The sequence below is a fragment of the Mandrillus leucophaeus genome, unplaced genomic scaffold (assembly GCF_000951045.1).
Source record: "Mandrillus leucophaeus isolate KB7577 unplaced genomic scaffold, Mleu.le_1.0 Scaffold1443, whole genome shotgun sequence".
Classification (NCBI taxonomy): Eukaryota; Metazoa; Chordata; class Mammalia; order Primates; family Cercopithecidae; genus Mandrillus; species Mandrillus leucophaeus.
Genome location: NW_012101414.1, coordinates 127,530 through 145,072, shown reverse-complemented (window position 1 = coordinate 145,072; position 17,543 = coordinate 127,530). Strand labels below are relative to the sequence as shown.

General features: G+C 41.2%; 1 protein-coding gene across 3 annotated transcripts in view; it reads left to right on the top strand.

Moving 5' to 3' along the window:
- MS4A7 (membrane-spanning 4-domains, subfamily A, member 7) overlaps positions 1–16,487 on the top strand; it is a 36,816-nt gene extending 20,329 nt beyond the window's left edge. The window contains exons 1-7 of one of the 3 annotated variants that reach the window (XM_011974339.1): positions 1,074–1,257; positions 5,654–5,813; positions 7,596–7,730; positions 9,227–9,283; positions 11,893–12,099; positions 15,165–15,266; positions 16,277–16,481. In XM_011974339.1, coding sequence (XP_011829729.1) covers positions 5,667–5,813; positions 7,596–7,730; positions 9,227–9,283; positions 11,893–12,099; positions 15,165–15,266; positions 16,277–16,351 — 723 coding nt within the window. In that variant the 5' untranslated portion in view covers positions 1,074–1,257; positions 5,654–5,666 and the 3' untranslated portion in view covers positions 16,352–16,481. Of the gene's footprint in view, positions 1–1,073; positions 1,258–5,653; positions 5,814–7,595; positions 7,731–9,226; positions 9,284–11,892; positions 12,100–15,164; positions 15,267–16,276 lie in introns of those variants that run through there. The other 2 variants (XM_011974340.1, XM_011974341.1) reach the window with 2 other exon arrangements.
- Positions 16,488–17,543: the final 1,056 nt, after the last annotated feature.

Below are 17,543 nucleotides of genomic sequence, written 5' to 3'. Positions count from 1 at the left end.
TTGAACCTGGGAGGTGGAGGTTACAATGAGCTGAGATTGCACCATTGCACTCTAGCCTGAGCAACAAGAACAAAACTCCATCTCAAAATAAATAAATAACTAAAAATAAAAAGTTGTTGACCAAATGGCAGACTCTTGCTATGAAGCAAGCCCAGACCTCAGTGCCAGGAGATGTGAATTAGATTCCTGCCTGTTCCACAGACTAGACATGTGACTGGGGGCAAATTCCTTCAGCAATATCACCTCATTTGCGGAAGAGAAGAACTGGACTAAAATACCCTCCAAGTACTTTATGAGTTATTTAAACCTCCCAGGCTTAGGTTTACTTCTCTCTTAGGACACAGCCTTGCCACCCTTTAGGAAATGGAGATTGTGTATGGAGCATGTTGTGCCACCAGCTGCTGCACGTCCCAGAGGCATCTTAAACCCTCTCCTTCTGAACAATGGCTAGTCTACAAGAAGCCTTAAAAGGGATGTGAAAGTGGCAACAGTGTCCCCTCAACAACAAATACTTCCCCAAATATGAGCTTGTGTGGAGCTTGATGGCTCTGCCTCTGACTCCAATCCACTGGCATCTTTCCCAAGATGTGCCTGGACTTCCCTGAGCATGAGGCCAAAGATGGAGAATGCAGACACCCAAAAGAAGTAACGAGGAGACATGGAATTTTCCACAGGTTGCTTTCAGCTTACCAAGAGCCTGGAAAGTGAGAAAATAGATTCTCCAAAATTCAAAATTAACATTACTATTATCAATATTTATTGAGAGGGTCTACTTTTTGTAAACTCTTGGTATCTTTTTTCTTGAATTCTCCCGACAGCCACAGATTGCAATTATTATTATCCATCCGCCATTTAATAGACAAGAAAACTCAGGCTAAGCGAAACTACATGACTTACATAAGTCTATGTAGGAGTAGGGAAAATGAATTTTAACTGGGACCGTACAAATCACTAGTCTTCACAAAGGTCTTTTACTCATGTGTCACTTCTATCTTGTGTCATTTTTCCAGACCTCAGAATTTAGAAAGAGGAAGCAGAGGCACTTTTTACGTATCCACTGTCTGTAAATAAGCAAAATTCACATCCTGTGTAATCATAAATACTGCTCTGAGAAAGGGACAGGAAGTCTCAGAGGCTGGAGAGCAGACCACCAAGATCATTCTGGCAGGAACAGCCAGTGGGAGGTTCCAGCTGAGCGCTCCCCAGAGGGGAGCTGACGCACCAGCCACAGCACACAGGACCAGGCTGCGAGAATAGGTAGGCACCTTGGTTTAGATCATGACTTTTGGGGAAGATTGTGTGCTTTTGGAAAGACAGCCAGGGAATTGGATTATCATTCTGTCTCTGATTCTGACCATCTGTGTGAGATGGAACGTCAGCTCGGTCCCCTTTTTGGGTCTCAGTTTACTCACTTGCCAAATAAGAAAATTGGGTAAAACCATTCTCAGGTTTCTCTCAAGATTTGAGGTGATCTTCCGCAATGCTCTGCATTCTCCTGATGTGTCACTCAGTCTTACACAGAATCTACTCTCAACAAATGCTGTGCACTTAGACTGAATCTTGCATTAGAACCCCATTGTCCTACTCTAATTCTGTAATACAGAAAATTGCTGGGCACAGCTGTTGACCTCCATGTTATGATTTATCTTCAAAGCAAGGATTTTAGAGCCATCTTGAAAGGTGTGGGTCCTTCTAGTCTATCTCCACAAGGCGAATGTGGAAGGACTGTGGTGTTTGGAGATGATAGTATCAGTCTGGAGACTTTTGTGAAACATAAAGAATCTTGGTTATATAGAATTCCTCCTAAAAGTAGCAACGTGTGTCAAAATTTAAGTATCATAGCTTTAAATGTAATAAATTCACTCTGAGATAATTAAATGCAGGAGGCATCACAAAAGTGCAAAGATGCTCATTATTGCATTGTTCATAGTGCCAAAAAGAAAAAATAGAAACCGCCTAAATGATCATGAACGTGTGACTGATTAAATGAATCTGAAGACCTCCATTTATTTAAATATACCATTTGACTTTTTTGTTGTAGTAAAATATCCTTAAAATAATTGTAGCCTTTTAACCATGTTTTGTTGTTGTTGTTGTTGTTGTTGTTGTTTTGAGACACGGTCTTGCTCAGCCACCCAGGCTAGAGTGCAGTGGCGTGATCTTGGCTCACTGCAACTACCGTCTCCCAGGTTCAAACGATTCTCCCATCTCAGCCTCCTGAGTAGCTGGGATTACAGGCACTCACCATCATGCCTGGCTAATTTTTGTATTTTTTTAGTAGAGACGGGGTCTCACCATGTTTGCCACGCTGGTCTTGAACTCCTGACCTCAGATGATCTGCCCACCTCGGCCTCCCAAAGTGCTTATTACAGGCATGAGTCACTGCACCCAGCCTTAACCATTTTTAGGTTTACAGTTCAGTGGCATTAAGTATATTCACACCGTTGTGCAACCGTCACCACCACCCAACTCCAGAACTTCCTTGTGTGCCCAAACTGGAACTCCATGCCCATTAAACGATAGCTTTCCATTCCCCTCTCCCCCCAGCCCCCAGCAACCACCATTTTACTTTCTTTGAATTTGACTCTTCTAGGGACCTCCCGTAAGTAGAATCATACAATATTTGTCCTTTTGTGACTGGATTATTTCACTTGCCATATTGTCTTTAAGGTTCATCCATGTTGTGGCATGTATCAGAATCTATCGTTTGCTTTTAAATTTAGGATTTTTATTATTTCTATTCATTGGTCAAAGATGTCTACAGAATAATGGTGAGTGCAAAAAGAACAGTTATAAAATGGCACGGATAGAATGACTATTTCCGTAGAGTTGTGAATGTCTGTGAACATATATAAAGAGGAGAGAGAGAAAGTGGCAGAGGGGAAGAGAGAATGTAAAGAATATGTGCGTAGGAAACAAGAGTGATCGGGTGACAGTTGAAAGTTAAGGAGCTAATTTGTTTTCTTCTTCAAACTGTATTCCCTTGTAATGGTGGTACTTTATGCACTCGTTCAAACAAAACAAACAGTTAAGAAATAACAAAGGAAAATAAATGTTCATGGTATCATGATTTCAGGCTATAGTCTGAAATTATCAATTAAACTTTCGAGTCCTAGCTTCAGGCTGAGAATCAAGCATTTTCTGTGTCCTTGGGTATGAGATTCAAAAAATAAAGAAAGGAATCCAGAACTCAGCAGGCTGGTTACGAAGACTAGTAGGAAGGAGTCTAGTTGGTATATTTTGGCTATTGTGCCACACGGAGCAAGGTAGAAGCCAAGTTTCTACAACATGAAAACAATTTGGGAAATAGAAATCTTCAACCTATATTCCCCAAGATTAGCAATGTCCCTGGGGGAGGGTATGGAACTGGTAAGTGGCAGCCAATGCTTCAACAATAGGGGAGGAAGAATAGAGAGGATGAGAATCAGGTGTAGCTAGCCGGGCAAACACAAACCTACAGGGATATAGAAGAGCTCTGGTATTAGACGGCCTGTGCCCAAATCTTGCCTCCACGACCTGCTAGATAAGCAATCTTGTGCAAGCTACTTCACCCTCCAAGCCTCATTTTTCTTATCTTCAGAGTTCAGCGCCCATCTCTGAGAGTGCAGATTAAATGAGACTGTCACAAAGCTCTTAATAGAATGCTACATTCATAGTGCGTGCCCAATCAATGTTGGCAATGATTATCATTTTATCATGAACTACTGTTTGATTCTGAAACCTAGAATTTCTCTAAGCCTGAGACTTTTTCTCCTTCTCTGGTTTTAAAGATGTGCTGGAAGGCTCACCCTGGCTCCACTGCAGGGATTCAGCTTCAACATTATTCCCCTCATAGGACATGTAACCTTACCCATACTTCTACCCAGATTTCAAAATTCCAAGAAATGAAAATTATCTCCTTAAACAAAGAGAACTTTAGGTTTAATATTTCTTCAGATAAAGTACTTGATTCCCAGAGAACATGAGAAACTAGACTAAGGCGCAGATCTAGGAGTAGAAATAAAACGGGGGTCCAAACATGGATTGACTATTATGGAACACCTAATAAAACTCAGAGAGTTACAACAAAAGGCACTCATGTATGTCATTCACATCCTCAGAAGAGTCCTTCAGGATGGTATCATTATCCCTATTTTACAGATAAGGAAACTGGGGATGAATGAGGGGAAGTATCCTGTGTATGGCCAGCTCATCAATATCAGAACTGGGCTTCCAATGAGTATTAGATAAAACTGATACATTTTGCGAGTTTATCACATGCCTCACTCTATGTTGAGCCCATTATATGTGTCATCTTATCTAACCTGTATCACAAACCTATGAAGTGGTGAAAATACCTTGCCCAGGGTGAGTTTAGCAGTAATTGGTGGATGTAGGATCTGAACATAGGACTGGACTTCAAGACATAGGTTCTGATGTGCAAGTAGATGCCTAGGCACTGGACTCCCATCCCAGTGCACTTTTCCATCTCCCTCACTAGGAAGAGATTCTAGGTGCCATTTCCAATCTTTATCTGTTATTCACTCCACCCAAGAGAGCCCAGAACCATTCCTAAAGCACCAACACGTTGAGGCAAAATGTCAGGCAGCAGAGCTGTAGCATCTTTCAAGGATCACAAGCCTTTAACTAAACTCTGGCCTTCAGTAGGGAGAATGCTGAGCTGAAAACAAATCTGGGCAACATTTCAGGAGCTGAGCCTTGTTACTGACACCACAGAGGCCCAGCAATGCTGCTGAGTTGGTGGTGGCAGACAACTTGCTCCTGGAACCTACAAGGCAACTGGAAACGTTAGGAAGGAAGAGGAGAAGAATTAACATGGCATAGAGAAAAAATACCACACGCCTCTGAGCCAGATAAGCCTCAATCCAGTCACGTAAATGCAGGCTGTTAATATTAGCTACTGTATATTGAACACATTCTATGTACTGAGATAAGTGCTTTATGTGACTATTTCATTCAATGAAAGTCACTTGAGCTTATTAGCCCCAGGTTTCTAACGTATAAAATTGATTTAATAACATGTAAGTGACAGGGTTGTTATAAGGATTAGGGTTGCAATGGTCTAATGCTAGGAATTCTGCAGGAGTTAAGTAAATGTTTACATTACTAATTACTAAACCAATAAGATTCTGGATGGGATACGCCATCTCGCTATAGGAAAGGAAAGTGGAACAGCATTCATCCCCAATATTTTTATGAAGATAAAATGAAGACTAGAGTAGAAGACTGATCAGTGCAGGTGTAGCACAAAAGTATAATCCTGGAAGATGTGGTGTGGAAAGGTAGCACAGGTGAAGCAGAGACACAGGAGATAAGGAAGGGAAGCTGGAAGCAGAGGTCATTGGAGGGAGAGTGAGATGGACATATTTAGGGCTACAAAGCAACTTCTATGTGATTTGCTCACTTCTCAATTGTAGGACCCCTCAAAATATGTACAGTTCTCTGGCAGTGACATGCTTCTTGACCACAATGGATGAACTGTGCCCAGCATGCCCGCTTTCCAGTGCTCCACTGATTCCCATGTTTTGTTTCTGAAGGACAACCAGCCTTGGAATAATGGCAAATACTTTACGTTCCTACAAGGTATGGTCCCTGGAAGCTTATGTCTGTAAGTCAAACCTTGGGAAGTAACTGAGTTTGATGCCTCTTCCAGCATCATCAGCATCATGCTATTACAATCCCAAACCATGGGGATTTTTGACAGCTTTACACCAAAGGGCATCACTATCCCTCAAAGAGAGAAACCTGGACACAAGTACCAAAAAGAAGATTACCTTCAGAGCGGGCTGCCAACAGAAGCCACCGTTCTTGGGGTAAGTCCACCTCATCATAAGGGGAATATTGAGAAAATACTTTGTAAATGTATCTAGACTACAGATCTACAGTGAGTCTGGGAAACTCTTTCACTCTTTTCTGGCTGACTCCAGGCTAATGAGGACATGAAATGGAGCTTTAGGGGAAGACTATATCCTCTGCAGCAGTTTCCAGAAACTAAAACCACTAGATCTTTTTCACTAGCATGCTTCACAATGAACAAGTTAGTCTTTCTTATTTTATTTATTTATATATTTATTTATTTATTTTGAGATGGAATCTCCCTCTGTCGCCCAGACTGAAGTGCAGTGGCACGATCTTGGTTCACTGCAACCTCCGCCTCCCGGGTTCAAGTGATTCTTCTGCCTCAGCCTCCTGAGTAGCTGGGACTATAGGTGCACGCCACCACACCCGGCTAATTTTTGTATTCTTAGTAGAGATGGGGTTTCACCATATTGGCCAGGCTTGTCTCTAACTTCTGACCTCGTGATCCACCCACCTTGGTCTCCCAAAGTGCTGGGATTACAGGCATGAGCCACTGCGCCTGGCCACAAATTCGTCTTCCTTATTTTGTCTTTAGTACAGTAAAAATTTTCTACTTAACCATACGGATTTTACTCAGTTTGATTAAATTAGATATTCTTAACTTTGAGTTAATTTTTCAAATATTTTGAGATGAGACAATCAAGACTAATCTCATGATCCATTTTTCCCCATTCATATAACGATAAGACATCTAAGTGTCCCAGATTATCATCCCTCATATCCAGAACTTTAATCTCCAAATGGTTTTGAATACTCTCTTATAATACCCAGCTCCTATTCACTCCCAGTTTTAGATGGATCTCCCTGCCCTGTTTCTTCACAATCTATGCTTAGTACAGCAGGTAGGGTGATCTTTTAAAAATGAAAGTTAGGTCATGTATCCTGCTAGTTCAAAATTATCCAATGGGATTCCTTTTTTGCTCAAGATGAAAAGCAAAGTTGGTAAAACAGCCTAAAAATCCCTACATCGTTTGCACCATGCCTCCAGTCCTTCACAGGTCTCATGTCCTACTACTTTGCTCTTAACTCTATTCTGCCTTCCATGGAACTTGTCTATATCCTTACAGACAAGACACACAATACATATATAAGCTCTCCAATGGTAGTGATTTTCATTTGCCTCATTCCCTGGTACCTGGCACACAACAGGTATTCAATAACTATTAATGATATGAATGGTTGACTTCTTTTTTTATTTCTCCTATGTTTGCATCATCTTTCAATTGCACGTGCATTTGAGCAAAAGCATAAGCTTTAGAGCAAACTAATGGCAAAACTTCAGTTCTTCCACTTGTGAAATAATTATTATTAAAATTCAATGATGAACAAAACAAGATGAATTACAGCAGAAGAGATGACCTGCTCTATCTAATTTCAACTGAAAAAACTCTTCATTAACACTCCTGTGAAAAGTTTCCACCTCACTGAACAACTTTTTAATCTACTTTTCAAGGAAATAAATTTAAAAACTGTCAAGTATCTTTTTCAAAAATAGTTAAAGTGTGCATATGATCACTTCCCTATTTGCTAGTTTAGTAATCCTATCAGAAAAGAAGAGGTTAGCTATACATGACTTCCTCTAGCAGCATATCGATCGGCTCCTTGTAACATTTGTTCCTCTTTAATACAACAAATTATAACGTATTTTATACTCTTTATGCTTTACAATGTGCATTCAAATAAACACTTTCATCTGTTTGAAGTGCAGTCTAGATTTCCTGTCTTCTCTATTGCAGACTGTCCAGATCCTGTGTTGCCTGATGATTTCAAGTTTGGGGGTCATCTTGGTTTTTGCTCCCTACCCCTCCCACTTCAGTCCAGCAATTTCCACCACTCTGATGTCTGGGTACCCATTTTTAGGAGCTCTGTGTGTGAGTAGAATGGGGACTGTAAGAGGGGACATGCTTTATAAACGCTAACCAGGTGCATAGTTGTGGAGTGACTCAGACTCCAAGAGGCCAGGAGGCAAAAGAAGGCAAGGCCTCAACTTTCCTTCTATCATTGCCCCACATCACATTTCCCCTATTCAAGAAGAGCAGCAGAGAGACTTAATCTGTCTTCCTGCAAAGCAGGGGGCAAGCGAGAATGGTGGTAATGCAATGGGAATACCAGCACAGCATTTCTTACCTGGCATTACAACATACCTCTAGAAAAGTGGATGTTTTTCCATATCCCTCTTCGGGGCTTTGATGAGGCCATTGGATTCTCTCCATTGTAAGAATAATTAACTTTTCAGGTAGAGAGTGAGAAGGCCATTTTTAAACAGTAAAACTAGCACCACTGGGAGGTGCCACAGGTTTGCAGAGATTTGGGTTTGCATGGTAAGATTCATGGGAGGCAGGGACATGTTTACTGTGTGTCCAGAGGTAACCCTTAGCACTTGAGAAACTCTCTTTGCTGCCTTCCACCTAATGGCTCATGAAAAAGGGTCTAGCAGATCTGTTTTTCAGAGAGTGGCCAGGGCAGACTCGCACGTCCCACAAAGGGTTATTTCTTCTCCACGTAGTATTTTGTACAAAGGATAAAAAGCAAACATTCTGGGCAGATGAACTATACTAAGGTACCATTTCTGTGTGGATACAGTCCCTGTGTGAACACAAACTGTGCAGTCATGTAAGGAGGCCCTGCTCCTGCCCCAGAGCACAATTTGTCCTTGACTTCTCCTATAACCAGTGGTTGTGGGCCCCACGTCTCCTTAGAGAAGCTAGCATTAGCTTATACTGGACCCTTTTTGCCTGTGACTATTCAATATCCAAGCCACACACTTAAGCAACTTTTCAGCTTCTCAGAATACCCTTCCTCTGCCAGCTGGATCTTTAATACCACTGGGATTAAATACTGATTTCTGGGGCTTTATGATAAAGACTTCATGTCTGAGCCTGCTCTTCCCACTTTCCTCAACTCCCATTCTGACTCAAGCAACATACACCAATAACTTCCAGTTCATGTGTTTCTGCACCTTGTCCCATCAGAGCCTCTTTCCTGAGTGCTTCTGTTGGCTGTTCCAATCTCTAGATCCATTCAAGTCATTGGTCCATCTCAACCTCCTGTCTTTCAACCTTGTAATTTAGTAACACTCTTCTCCTTCCCATGAACACCTTTTCTCCAGGCCTCCTCAGTTCCTAGTGATTTCCACTAAAACAAACCCAACCCCTCTGTACATCTGCATGTCATTCAAAGTCAATATAGACATTCTTATGTCAGGTGGGAATTAGGCCTTTCTAGCAATATGGATTCACACGATTTCTGCAGTGTTCTCTCCCTAAAAGTTTTCCAACATCACTTTTTGATTGAGTGATTGACAGTGACATGGTGGGCACATTTCTACAAGACAACTGAACTGATTATTTCTCTCTTTTCTGAGCAGTTTGGTATTACTGGATCCCTCTCAATTATCTCTGGAAAACAATCAACTAAGCCCTTTGTAAGTATAAGGATCATTAAATCTCAGCTGGTTGGAAATGAAGAAATGTCAGAGTTAAGTCTTCTAGTTGAAAATCCCTATCTTACAGTTCAGAGAGATAAAGCTTAGAACAGGCTAGGAATCCCAGGTTTTCCTGGCTGTCCCATTGGTAGAACGAAGAGTAGAGCCCAAATTTCTTGCCTTCTAGACCAGTGCTCTTTCTTCTACAAAATGGTGCTTCTGGATTATATTCCAAGCTTGGAGGAGGTTTACCTCAGTTATTTAAAAAGTGTAAATTTTTAAATGTACCATGGACTCTTTACAGCTTGTGACCTTGACCTTAAATAAAGTAGCCAACCATCCCAGAGAGAGCCTACAGATCCTTTTTCTGTAAAACCTGCCTCCTGGGGTTCTTTTTGATGCCAAATGTCCCCATTCATAGAGTTGGGACTTCACACAAATTCTAGCCCTTCAGTGTCAGGGTGACCAATTGTCTTGGTTTTGCCAGGACCGTCTCAGTTTTAGCCCAGAAAGCCTATATCCTGGGAAACCCTTTACTCCCCAGGCAAACCAGGATAACTGGTTTACCCTACTCAGTGGCCATGGTAACAACTTGAAAGAAGTCCATGATATATTCTCAAATTTCTACTTTTTAGGCAACTGAAATAAACCTCATTCAGTCAAATAACAGGTGGGGAGGCATTCATTCCTCTGTCAGAAGAGGGTGTTGCCATCTTTTTCCAGGCTGGAGGAGACTATTTCCATCCAAAGACCTATTCTTGATAATTGGATGTTCGAGAAAAAAAATCAGTTTAAAGTAAGGTGGGAGAAAATGAGGGTGATGGAGTAGAGGTAAGGGGGATGTCTGCAATGTCAGCACTGATCGCGCACCAAACTCAAAGACAATACCACTCATGCCACTGCCAACATCCCCGTGGCTTCCTCAACAACTTTAGAATTATTATATTGCCCTAAGTGCATCTAGAATATGACCTTTGGTCCCTCTGTAGAAACCCAATTTGTGTCTTCTTACTTAAATGAGCAGCTTTAGAGAAAAGACAGAAGCAAACTGGACAGGTTGGAATACCTACCTACAGGTGGATCAGGCCTATGAGAACCACATTCACCACACCATTTCCCAACTCTTCTTCTACATTTTAGGAGAAAGGATTCTCCCATAGCATGACAATTCATTAGCAAAGACACTGATGTGCCAGGCTCCGTGCAAGGTTTCCAGCGCATGCTCCTCTCTGTTTAAGCATCATTGGAAGACAATGTATGTTGGGGAGGATGGTTGTTCTGCCCTTTTCTACTCCAGCTTTGTAGCTACGTGGATTCATGTGCTGAGTCTTTGAAGGAAAACTAGCCCCAATGGACAGTCACTTTGCCCAAAGCTACCGTATGAGCAATGGAGCCCACATGTTGTTCTTTGTCCCACATGTGGAGCCCACATTGTCGTCAAGTCCGAGCATAGATTTCCCTTTCTGTGTATTCACTGCATTTGGGAAGCCACTTCTGAGATCAGAAGATTCATCTTCCACATTTTATAAAAGAGATAACTGAAGCCCAGAGTAAGAAAGATCTGCTCAAGCACGCAGATGGATCGGTGAGATGGGTTGGTGACAGAGCTAGGATAGGAGGAGAGGTTTTCGGATTCTAAGTCTAGAACTATGACTCCAACTAATGAATGCTGTGAACTCTTCAAAATCCTCTTCCATACTCCTGGGTTCTAGACTGCAGCTTCAATCATCAGGAGCATATACCAGCCTCACGTACCATCCATGTGTCCTCATCTATGCCTAGCCAGACCCTGTATCTTCTTGAGTCAGGATGTGGCTTTTCCCTAAATCACCTCTGTGGGTGTACGGCAGGGAAGAGAGAAAATTGCTATGGAGAGAAGCAAAGGCTTTATAGCTGCTTCTTCCCTTTCTCCCTCCAAGGTTTGTGGGAAAAGTGGCTACAGTCTGATAATATTTCTGTCTGTGAATGGGTGGAGAGAGAAGCACAGGGTCTAAGCCCATGTGCCTCTGCCTCATGTCCTGTCACTTTGGAAAATTGAAGGCATATGCTTGTCATATTGAACAAATATTGATTGTCAATTCAAGATCAATTGCTTGTCAATTGAAAATCTGTCTTATGTTCCCATAGACCTATAGATAGGTTTTCCAACTTTTCCAGTTTGCCTCCACCTTTTCTCTGAAGCTACTCTTTTATGTAAATCAAAGTCATAGATTCAGTTTACCAGAAGGGGCCAAAGTCCATATTCTAGAAGCCCTTAAGGCAACAGAATGATTCTAAGGCTATTGAGGAGGTCACGGGAGATGTTGGCAGTGACCTGAGCAGCACTGACTCTATTTTGAGTGCTATAGAGAGTCAAGGGCCAGAATCCCTCTCCCTAAGGAGGAATATCCATGCATTTTCTTATTCAATAAGCATTTACTAATTATATCACATGCTTAACTAAATAGTGACAAGAGATACAAAGATGAATAAAACACAGTTTGTGCCCACACAAGGAAACAGGAAGGAAACAGACCCAAGGAAGCACCATGGCAGTACAATGGACAGAGGACTAATAGTGTCACGTGCAGATTCTGTGATGAGAACCCAATGCAGAGTTTCTCTTCCAGGACCTGAGCAGCCTGACCTCAAATGCAGTGAGTTCTGTTACTGCAGGGGCAGGCCTCTTCCTCCTTGCTGATAGCGTGGTAGCCCTGAGGACTGCCTCTCAACATTGCGGCTCAGAAACGGATTATCTATCCTCATTGCCTTATTCGGAGTACTATTATCCGATATATGAAATCAAAGATTGTCTCCTGACCAGTGTCAGTTTAACAGTGAGTAGTTTCAGATTGAACATTCTGTCATGTGAAATCTCTGTGTCTCCCCTTTGCATAATCTCTGCTTTTCTGGCAGTCTCTGGTCCTGTCAGTCTGAATGCCTGGAGACAAACAGAAATAAACAAAAATCTGTGGTTAGAAGAGGCCTGTCTGCCGACTGCGTGGTGTGGGGGATGTACTATATAAAGTCCAAAGAGGAAATCAAGAAGGACAGTAGGGAGTCTGTCCCTCCACTGTCTTTCTTATCACCAACATTCCAACCTCAATGGGTTTAACTCTTAAAGTACATCCTTTGTTGAACAGGCTTCTCCCTACTCATCACAGGCAGAAATAGTCTTCATTTGAATTATATTTGAATTTGGGATTATCTCTTTTGGATTCTTTTCCAGGGGTTGGATACCCCTACCCCTTAAAGATGCTTGTCTTCTGATCATCAGTGAATTGAGGACTAGGAGAGGCTGTATGGTGTTTAATCTAATCTTCAAATGCAAGCCTGTATGCTACATTATGTTAGGCACAGAACTTGAACCTTAAGTCCAAATACATAGTTATTTTGTACTTTGGTCCAACAGGGCTGACAGAGAGTGGTGGGAAGGGAGACAGATTTGACTTCTAGAAAAAATGTCAACCTTTCTGGGCAGCATTTTGTTGGCACCTTTCTCCCAAACTTGATGATCACTTCCTGTTCGTGGTGACAAGCCTTGCTTATTCAATCCTATAAATATAGGATCATGGTGTTAAAACCATAAACCAGTGGCCTTTTAAGAAGAAAGACTTCTTCCCCTATGAATCCTCCTAGTAGGAGCACAGGGAGCCCAAGGTAGTATCTCTCATTCCCTTGGATCCATCTGTCTCACAAACCTCACAAAATGTGTGCAAGCTTTTGCACTCCCGTGGGTCTGCTCATGTGATGCAGAGATTGTCAAAAGCAACCCTTTTGGTTCAGGAGCTTGAGGAAGTAGAAGAGCACAGAGACCCGTCTGGAGGAAACCTGGTAGATAGTGTCATCCTGGTGCAGGACGGACATCTGGTAAAGCAATGGGGGTGGGAGAGGCATATTGGGGGTTTAATTTAAAGAAAATGAATTTCATTACCTCAAACTGCCTCCCATTCTGAGACAACTGGAGTCCAAAAGACCTTCCTACGATATCAGAGAAGTTCCAACACAGCAGACTAAGCCGACTCCAAAGGCCGACTCTGTTAATTAACACAGCAATTACCTGAACAAAAGTAACGAAATTTTTAAAATTAAAAAATATACAGCCAAGGTTGGAAGAAGAAGGGAGGGCAGAAGGAAAAACAAATCAAAGAAGAAAGATGTCTTAGGTTCCAGAAGCTAAGAAGGATCCTAAAGCCAAATCATCAAACAAGAGCTGAGGCCAAAAAAAAACAAGGAAGTCTGGATAGGAATATTGGTGTTAGAGGCTAGTATCACACAGTTTTAATATCCGTGACAAGATCTGGCATTGGGCAGGACCATAAATCTCATTTTGAGTACCCTGCAAGAATGTTGAAAGTTGAAACTGAATATTTACTCAATTTGTGAAAATAATATAAAGAAAATTCTGCCCAACATCCCAAGAAGTTTCAAGAAAACCTTCCATCAGCTCACTAAGCTTTGTGCAAGTGTGCCATCCGAATTCATAATTACATGTAAAATAGGGGAACCTCAAATAAAGGGATTAAGTTAAAAACTGCTACAAGATATGTGAAACTTCAAAGGTTCTCGCAGAATCAAATCTAAAACTACTATCTAAGGAGATGTCCATAAACGTAACTTATAAAATGCCTCCCTATCAAAGAACCCTACCACTACCACCATCTACACACTGAAGTTATCTAATAACCAAAATATTATGAGAAACATAACAACAACACGAAAAAACGAGAAGCGGCAGCAAATGGGGAAACATGAAAGTCAGAAGCTCACGAACTGTAGATAATATAATAATTTGAAAAAGGCTATTATGAAAATACATTTTAAATCATTAAAAATGTTTAAAAAGTAATAGAAACCAGACCAGGCGCGGTCGCTCACACCTGTAATCCCAGCACATTGGGAGGCTGAGGCGGGCAGATCACCTGAGGTCAGGAGTTTGAGACCAGCCTGGCCGACATGGTGAAACCCCGTCTCTAATAAAAATACAAAAATTAGCCAGGGATGGTGGTGCAAGCCTGTAATCCCAGCTACTTGGGAGGCTGAGGCAGGGGAATCGCTTGAACTGGGGAGGCACAGGTTGCAGTGAGCCAAGATCGCACCATTGCACTCTAGACTGGGTGACAGAATGAGACCCTGTCTTAAAAAAAAAAAAAAGTAATAGAAACCAAAATGGAAAAAAAAAAGGACAGTAAAGGGAAAAAAAGATATGTGCATTTGAGAAAAAAATGGAATCACATAATTGGAAATGAAAATTGTCTTTGAAATTAAAAACTTAGCAGATCAGTTAAACAGCAGGTTCAATATATTCAAGGAAACAAAGAGTGAAGTGGAATTTAGATTTGATGAAATCACACAGAACACAACACATTATGTGTGTTTGGAAAAGACGGATGAAAGCCTAAAAGGCATGTGGATGCAGGGAAGTGGAGAGGTTCAATACATATCTGATATGAGTCCCAGTAAGAGATTATAAAAGAGAGATCATATGCAAAAGCAAATAACTAGAAATCTTTTAGAATTTAATAAAACCATGAGATTTCAGATTGAAGAAATGCACTGAGACCACTGCAGGATACACAGAATCAAATACACACCTAGAAATATCATCATGACAATAAAAAGCACCATAGTCAAAAAGAAAATAATAAAAGCAACCAGAGGTAAGTGGCAGATTACTCTCATCTGTCATTAGGTAGGATACCAAAGTTCTGAGATGATGCAGTTGCTGCTTATTTCCCTTCATCTATTCAGAAATCTGAAAGGGAAAGCAGAAAAGAGGATTAAGCAATTTTCCCTGTCCCCTTTTCTCTGCATTGCTGTAGCCTTATCGCCCCGTCTCCTCTTAGTGAGGCATAACGGCTAGCTTGTGTTGGGTACCAGCCATTCATGTCCTGATTTGCAGGGTGTCCTAGTGGTGATGCTCATCTTCACTGTGCTGGAGCTCTTATTAGCTGCATACAGTTCTGTCTTTTGGTGGAAACAGCTGTACTCCAACAACCCTGGGGTGAGTATGCTGACATGTCGCATGATACCTGCTCTGTCCCAGGTCCAGGCTACAATAATCCAGACTCAAAAAGTGACAAAAAGAAGAATCAATTATTGTTCATAAGGTGCACATGGAAGGCCACTTTTATAATAAAAAAATGAGTTTGACAGTGAAACCCCGTCTCTACTAAAAATGTAAAAAATTAGCCGGGCACAGTGGCACATGCCTGTAGTCCCACCTACTTGGGAGGCTGAGGCAGAAAAATTGCTTGAACCCAGGAGGTGGAGGTTGCAGTGAGCTGAGATCCCACCACTGCACTGCAGTCTGGGTGACAGAGTGAGACTCAGCCTCAAAAAAAAAAAAAAAAGTTTAAATAAATGGGCTCCTTCCTGAGGACACTCTAGTCATCTGGGATCAGTTGGTGTCTACTGGGAAGTAGACTAGTTAGAGAATTGCTTAATATGAGCTAATTGACTTTAGAAATCACATAGCCCAACGCCTCATGAAAGAACCAAGGCTTGGATAAAATTACATAGAAAATGAGTGATACAGACTATTGGGCTGAAAATGAGAATGCGTATCCCCTCACTTTTATCATGAACACAGTCACCCGCCTCCCGAGAGTCTCCCTAGCCAAGTTTCCTTGTTAATGTAATGAGACTTTACTAGAACATCTCTGTCCTGTTTATGCTTCCTTGTGCTCTTTCTTACATCCCCTTAGCTCTTGATGTTATAATTTTAAAATATTTTCATTCCCCTAAAGGTTACAACAACAACAAAAAAGAAGTGCTTATAGAATTTGGATGAAGTATGATTTAACTATGATCCTATTTAAACATAGTAAAATAATTAGCAGACTGGAGAATGGCATTATTTTTAACTAATATTGCTGCAATTCCATATTATGGCAAAGCTGGAAGAACTAGTACTACACAAAACTTGGGGAAAATGTATTATGAGTTATTTTTTTTAGTCTCCAAAATCAAAATCAAAAGTTTAAAAATTCTAACCAATTATATGTTTTCTAGAGTTCATTTCCCTTGACCCAGTCACAAGATCATATCCAGCAGGTCAAAAAAAGTTCTTCACAGTCTTGGACATAAGCAACTCTTGGCCTCAGAGGAAGGAAAAGCAACCCAACGCTCATAGTCAAATGTGATTAGACTTTCCTGAAATCTCAGCCATTTTTAGATACCATGAAATAAACTTAAAAAAACCAACTTTTTGTTTAGTGTTTGTTTACTATGATTCATCATTTACATGAGTCGTTTACTACAACTCATTTACTATGAGTTGTAATTTCTCTTGAAAATAATTTCCTCAAAGCCCAAGCCAGTAAAATGTTATTAGCCAGTCTTCCAAAATGGTCATCAACTTTGGAAACTGCTTTGGGTAAACTGAGCAGAAGGTGATCTAAAGAAGGGAAAATGTGCACTCATACTAGCATGAATTTGGTAAGTCGTGTGACTCTGCAGGCTGTTTCTGTATTATTTTCACACTCATATTGCTTAAATATTACATATTAGGGATTATAAGAACACTTTAATTAAAAATGAAAGACTATATATAATTAAACTACTCTGCTCTGGCCACTCTCTGAGAAACAGATCTGCTGGGCCCTTTTTCATGAGCCATTAGGTGGAAGGCAGCAAAGAGAGTTTCTCAAGTGCTCAGGGTTACCTCTGAACACACAGCAAGCATGTCCCTGCCTCCCATGAATCGTACCATGTAAACCCAAATCTCTGCAAACCTGTGGCACCAACCAGTGGTGCTCATTTTATTGTTTTAAAACGGCCTTCTTGGCCTGGCACAGTGGTTCATGCCTGTAATCCCAGCAATTTGGGAGGCCGAGGTGGGCAGATCACCTGAGGTCAGGAGTTCGAGACCAGCCTGGTCAACAAGGTGAAACCTCATCTCTATTAAAAATACAAAAAATTAGCCGGGCACGGCAGCGCGTGCCTGTAGTTCCAGCTACCCGAGAGGCTGAGGCAGAAGAGTCACTTGAACCCGGGAGGCAGAGGTTGCAGCGAGCAGAGACTGCACCACTGCACTCCAGCCTGGCCTATAAGAACAAAACTCCATCTCAAAATAAATAAAATAAATACATAAAAATAAAAATGGACTATCTATAGTCTTTGAATTCATTTATTTTAAATAAATAAATAAAATAAATATTTACTCGGCACATAAACTATGTTCTTTTCTATTATTTCAGGGAAGGAGTCAATGAAGGCATCTTAGTCTTCTTAACAAGTTACAGATAATCTGTCTCTGAGTGGCATGTTTTCTGTTTCT